At 36.9% G+C, this 6,753-nt stretch overlaps 1 protein-coding gene across 1 annotated transcript; it reads right to left on the bottom strand.

Moving 5' to 3' along the window:
• Positions 1–3,170: 3,170 nt before the first annotated feature.
• CER1 (cerberus 1, DAN family BMP antagonist) lies at positions 3,171–6,427 on the bottom strand. The gene is made up of 2 exons (XM_055294553.2): positions 5,731–6,427; positions 3,171–3,945 (listed from the first exon to the last, which is right to left on the bottom strand). Exons 1-2 carry the CDS (start codon positions 6,235–6,237, stop codon positions 3,649–3,651), a joined length of 804 nt encoding a protein of 267 aa, XP_055150528.1. The 5' UTR covers positions 6,238–6,427; the 3' UTR covers positions 3,171–3,648.
• Positions 6,428–6,753: the final 326 nt, after the last annotated feature.

Raw genomic sequence — 6,753 nt, 5'->3', positions numbered from 1 at the left:
TGAGCACATAGTAAGAACTCAATAATTAGTAGTCCTTATAAAAGTACTATTATCATTGCCTTAAAATTTGCATACATTATCTCTGCTACTACATTGTAAGCTCCAGGGTGGCAGGCAATGTATCTTATTTATCTTTGAATATCCCAAGGTTCTTAGCACAGTTTCTTGCATAGAATAAATTACATTATCTGTAAAAATTCAGAGGATAAATAAAAGTCTTATTTAGGAATTAAATTGACAGGTTAAAGAAATTGTGCAGATTGAGAAAATCAAAGCTAGGTTAACTACTCTCTGTAAGGAATAGTTAATTTCTAGAATAGAGATAAAATATAGATGGGAAAAAACCTCTAAAAACTTTGTAAAAACAAACAAGAATTATGTGTGGTGAAAAATGCCATTATAGAACAATTAACAGAGAATATCTTGTACATAATTCAAAACACATAGCTTTAATGTCACCATCTCAGAGACCACTTAATCTAATCAATCTCTAGCATATTTTAATTACTTGCATACCACTTATAGCCATCTCATATTTTTCTTTTTGAGTTGATTGATTGATGAATTGATTGATTTTCAAATTGCATATGTCCCCCAATAGAACGTAAGCTCTATAGAAGCAGTGATCTTGTCTGACCTGTTCCCTTTTTGTATTCATGGCATCTAGAGCTGTATCTTGTACATAGTTGGTGGACAAATAACTACATGCTGACTAAAGTAGTGCATATAAAAAATAATACTACATATTGTTTATGGAAGTATATATAAATTAGCAAAAATATAAAACGGAATTGAAAGTATAAGCAGGAATTTTTAGAGGTGTGGTGTTTTATAGGCAAAAGCTTGGGGAATAAGACTCAGTATTGTGGTCAGAAGGAACTTTACTTATATCTGAAATGGCTTATTTAAAAAAAGACTAGAAGCAAAAGATGACAAAATAGTAACTATTTATTTTGGTGATAGGAATTTCAGTGTTATGTTATTCTTTGCACTTTTCTGTGTGTTTTCAATTTCTCAAAACAAATTTAAAAAATAGAAGATCTGAACGGAGAAGAATAAACTAATCCCTTGTAGTTTTACAGGATCTAAAGTTCTCTGAAGTGTTGTTATGTACACTTGATCATCACAATAATTTTGAGGTAATTATTACCAGCCTTATTTTATATGAGAGGAAAATGAGACCAGGATTTATGAAGAGGCGTGCCATGAGGACCAACAGAGTCAAGGAAATATTTGGCTGATAACCTGACCTAGAGATGATTTCTCTTTTGAGATATAACATCAAAATCCTTCAGATACGAGAGCTAGGTAAGAGGTAAAAAGAAATTAGCTTTGAGGCCTATAGGCAAGAAACCTGGAAGAGTTCAATATAAATTGACAAAGAACAAATGAGCAAATATTTTAATCCAAAATAGAAAATATTCTCCAAATGCTCTTAGGCAAATTGCTGAAACTTTTAAAGCCTTGCTTTTCTTACCCATAAAATACAGTGATTACCTACTTTATATAGTTTTTGTGAGGATTAAATTGTTTACTTTTTGTAAAAGACAGCACGGTATCTGGCACTTAATAAATGTTCAATATTTGTGTTTTTCCTCTTGGTTTCTTATGCTCTTACATATTATGCTCAACCTTTGTAAATTGCCTTTTTTGTAAGTAAAAATGATTGAATATGAGCAATTTTGCTGAATTTCATGCAATTATTCTATAAATGTAAGGTTTGATACCACTATCAACTATCCCATCTAGAATTTACACGCAAGGGAAGGGCAGACCAAAATTTGAATAAAACAGATAATTGTTTGGGGTTTGGGCTTGAGAGTCTATTTGCAAGGAGGAGAAGGACAGTCCAATTGGCAGAGATAGGTTTTCATAATCAGGGTTAGGCAATTGCAATCATGACAGCTGTTTGATAGCTTTTGGCACCAAAATATATTGACCAGCTGAGATATCATTAATGCTTAACAATTTTATCCTTATGAGCATCTCTTGGCCAACTAGGTTGCCTTTGACCACCAAAGGGTATAATAATATATCCCAATGTAAATGCCATGTGTGTATCTGTGTAACTCATATTCATGTCGATGTGTTACAAAATATACACTAAATATAAATGCCTTTGCTTCTTTGGAATGTCATGTTAGATGGTGTGATTAAAGAGGAATAGAATTAAAATATAAATTGATTTATTTAAAAAAACAGTTATTCTGGGAAATGTGTGTATTTGTGTGCACTAAAAGTAAAAGAAACCTAATTATTAAAATAATTTTTAAAAATAAAAATTTGAATAACTTAATAGAAAAAGTAGTCTGGCTGGGAAAATGCAGTTCTGTAACATATACGTGTAAAAATTAATACAGGCAGGAGAGAGGTGATTTAGAGACTTAAACAGAAGGCTGCTTACAGATCAGAAGAAACCCTTGGTCCAGTGTCATAAGTCTATGAAGACATTCCAGAAATGCTTCCAGCTAGGTTATCTCCTGATAGTACCTTTAAATTATGAGACAAAACAAGTAAGGGAAAAATATAAGAACATTTTTCAGAATGTTTCATATACTAAAATTTAATGCATTAAAATATCCAGAATATTTTCAGAACTTGTAATTTTGGCACTTGCTGAATAAAAATTATAATACAAAGTTTTATTAAATAGCAAAAAACAGTCATTCAAACATAGAAACCTTACTACCTAATTCAAAATGCATGTGAGTAAATAATTTTGCCTGAAGATTGAATTTTGGGGGGTTACATTCATTAGCATCTCTGGATTGATCTCTAAACCTGGTAGTGGTCATGTATTTTTCCTGCCTCATAATATAGGTACTTGTTTGGCTACCAGTGATTGTTCCTCTTCCCTATATAAACTACTAAAAGTAATATCGCCGTTCCTTCTTCAAAGTCAGAGACCTGACATTAAGTACTTTATATGAGGAGGATTGTTAAAAAGGAGGCAGCCAAGCAAGTTACTCCTTACATCTGTGGAAAGACTTAATCATCTGATAGAAGTCAAGTAAAACACTGCTTGGGTTGCAAAAGTAACTACAAGCATGAGAATCTTTCCTACAAATACTTCACCTAGCCTGCCTGCCTGCCTGCCTGCCTGCCTTCCTTCCTTCCTTCCTTCCTTCCTTCCTTCCTTCCTTCCTTCCTTCCTTCCTTCCTTCCTTCCTTCCTTCCTTGCTTCCTTCCTTCCTTCCTTCCCTCCTCCCTATCTTGCTTCTTTGCTTGCTGGTGATTTGACACACTATTAAAGGAGCCCATTTTTATGGTCTCGCTTATTTCTTTTCCTTCTTTAGATGGAGGGCTTTTACCCAAACTTGGAGAAAATACATCACGGAATATTAGTAGTGGAAAGGATTTTAGCAATCATCTAGGTCGGGTCCGTCATTTATAGATGAAAATCTTTAGATGGAGAAAAGTTTTACAACTTAACATTCTATGGCCATTTAGTGGCAGAGCTGAGACAAGGTCTCAAACATGTACTGATAACTAGACTAATATCATTTCCTCTATCATTCTATCTTAAAACTACTTTCCAAGTCACCTTTCCCTGAAAATGTTATGTACCCACTTAACATTTTCAGACTGAATAATCAGCATCTTTGCTGTTGTGGTTTTGCTTTTCAAAGGTAATAGTGGGATAGCTCTTTAAGCTGAAACTCCTGGGATAAAGGAATCCTGGGAGCCAGCATGTAGGATGTGTCCATCTTCATGCTCCGTCTTCACCTTGCACTGGCACTCCTCCACCAGCATCACCACCTTGATCACGGAGGAAAGTTCAGTGCAGTTCAGTGGCAAGTGCATTGTGGTGAACTTGGCAGGCAAACAGTGAGAGCAGAAGGTATGGGAGTGCTGCGCAGCTCCAGGAAAATGAACAGACCCGCATTTCCCAAAGCAAAGGTTGTTCTGAACAACTACTTTTTCACAGCCTTCGTGGGTTATAGTCTGAAAAGCAAACACATTTCCATTACGTTATTTTGAATTATTTCTTTAACACACATAATGCAGAAGCTATGGACTGTAAATCTGAGGATAATTTACACTAAAAATTTCAAAGTTTTCCAATTTTGGATACAATTTGCAATATGCAAGTGATGGTATCTATAAGGGCATAGAACCACCTCAATTAAACTTTCTTTATTGAGTAAATTATTAAATAGCCTTTAGGGAAACCCTAAGTTAACATAAAAAATATTTTACTCTACATTATTAGTGCCAAACTTTAAGAAATTTTGTCTAATTGGATGTGAGCGATTGAAAAATTCTAATGGTAATTATCTCACATAAGTAATGTGCCTTACTTTTTTATTCCTCACAGTGCTTTGTGCATAGTAGACTCCCAATACGTATTTGTTACATTGATCATAGAATAGATCAGAACATTCTAGGTTTAATTCTATCCTATTCTGCAAGACCTGTAGTACATTCATGTCTATGAAGTTGTATGCAAGCAGAGTTACAATGCATATGCCTGCAAATCATTGTACATTACATCATCTTTACCTCTCATAACTCCAAGCACCTAGCTTTATGTGCCTTTCAAAATATGTAAGAGTCAAACATCTTAATTTTAATTAGCAATAGAATTCAAAAGAAGAATTTCAAAAGAAACTTGATTGCCTGATTCTTAGGGGTAATTTTCTAATTGCACATGGCCAACAGAGTAGTCATTATTATTTGATAATTGACTTGTCATTGCTACATATCCTTGCCTTTTCAGGCAGAATACTTAACTGCCTTGCACAGTCAATTGCCCTATTCTACTGCTTGCTTAATTGGGTAGCATTACTCGACTATAAAAATTTACTCTACCCTGCATTGTTTTTGGTTCAATATCTTCATATTTAAGGACCGAATGCAAGTTCTCAATTTTAATTTAACATTTGGAATGTAGATATTGCCACAACCAGAGGAAGTAGACAGTAGGATGTCCCTTTGTCTTAATAGCGTGGAATTGATCATAATAACTACAAATCAGCCAACACAACATGAATCAGGAGAAAGGTACTTCTAAGGGGAGGAGATATGATCTCACATCAAGATTGATTTTTTAAAACGCTCATAAGAGAAAATAAGTTAAACAAAATCACCTTTTGCTATCATAATACTAGAAATGATATGACAACTTTTGCCTGAGAACCTCAACGTACTTTGAGGTTGTGGGATAGCTTTAGCAAGCTATTAAAGAAGCCCCTCATAAACCCATAAAGTAGTTAAGTATGGAATACAGGGATTAAGACCATCGTAAATGGATATGAGAGTATTTGGGAAGGAGTCCATTGCACCCCACCTTATCAACAAATGCAGTTGACCTGCTCATCCACATATTAATAGAGTGTGGAAAGATAGCTACAGACGAGTTCTGGTGATTACCCTAAATTCTCAATTTCCTAACTGAGGGTACAGTCTGACTTCTATCTCTGAGTAGATCACCTCCAATGCAAAAATAAATAAATAAAACAAAGCTCTGTGTCTTCAGTGTGAATGAATGATTACTGATATTGACAGTATCATCATATCATTCTTGCAGCATTTCCAGAATGCCAAGAAAAAATGGAAAGGTCAGAAGGAAACTTAATCTTTGCCAAATCCTATGATGAATGCCCAAGGACCAAATCTGTAGTTAAGCTAGAGTCAGGCTCCCGACAGCCTTTTCCCCTATTCTCCATCCATCCCAGCTCTCCACTACCACCTGCAAACTCTAACCTGCTCTCCCCCCAGAACACGTACCTGGCTGAAGGGCACTGTCCTGCAGGTCTCCCAATGTACTTCATGGCTTTTGATGGGCAAGATGACCCCCTGAGAAGCCGGACTTTTTCTGAACATGAAGTGGTGCCAGAATTTCTTGGCTTCTTCCCGAAGAGGAGATTTCTCCATTTTCATCCCATCTATTGGCTGGATGAGGGGCTGGGTCCCAGGTGGGAAGGGCTCACTATCTGAGTCCCTGGATGGATGCATTTCTCTCTCAGGCTTCTTCCAGAACCTGCCAAATCTGGACAGCATCTTCTCTCTCTGCCTCTGGCCTTCCCCTGCAGGGCTGGTGCCTACAAGGTGTGGCACTGCGACAAACAGATCTGGCTTCTCCTCAGCTTCCTCATGGTTGCCTGTGGGGAGCTCTCTTTGATTCCTTGGCAGGAGTACGGGGGAAAGAGAACTCTGATTCTGGCGGCCATCCTGGTGCCGTGTGGCCTTTCCTAGAGGCAGGAGTACCAGCAGCTGAAATAAGAGGAGATGCATGCTGTCAGGGGCTCAAGCTTCTTTTGTAAATGATGAGGCCCAAAGGAAAGGCTCATTCTCTGCAGGACTGGGAAAAAGGAAATCGTATATATAGATACCTGCCTGGTGGTATGGGAAGGCAGGTGGTCAGTAGCCAGGCAGAATAAACACATTTATTGTTTGCTTGAATTATGTAGTGCTAATGGCCTCCTGCCGTCACTTTGGCTTTGTGTATTTTAAAAGGCCCCAGTGAAAGCCTGGGACCCAGGGGGTAATTAGCTAAGAGTTTAGCTATGTCTGCAGCTTAAAGAGCAGTATTAGCAAAGACAACTCATTCTTTGCCTAAATTTCCCATGGCTGTTGTCAGAAGAAGGACTAGAGTCAGCTCACATTTGCTGTGCATCTGCCTTGTGCTGGAATAGAATAGACAAGACACGTTGCTGTGAGAGAAGTATATTGGATAAAAATTAAAGGCATACATTTAGAAAAAGCCCAGGCCTTTAGGAAGGCTATTCACACACACACACACACACACAC

Source organism: Symphalangus syndactylus, chromosome 9 (genome assembly GCF_028878055.3).
Source record: "Symphalangus syndactylus isolate Jambi chromosome 9, NHGRI_mSymSyn1-v2.1_pri, whole genome shotgun sequence".
NCBI classification, from domain to species: domain Eukaryota; kingdom Metazoa; phylum Chordata; class Mammalia; order Primates; family Hylobatidae; genus Symphalangus; species Symphalangus syndactylus.
The sequence above is the reverse complement of the archived record's forward strand: the minus strand, read 5'-3'. Positions and strand labels throughout refer to the sequence as shown.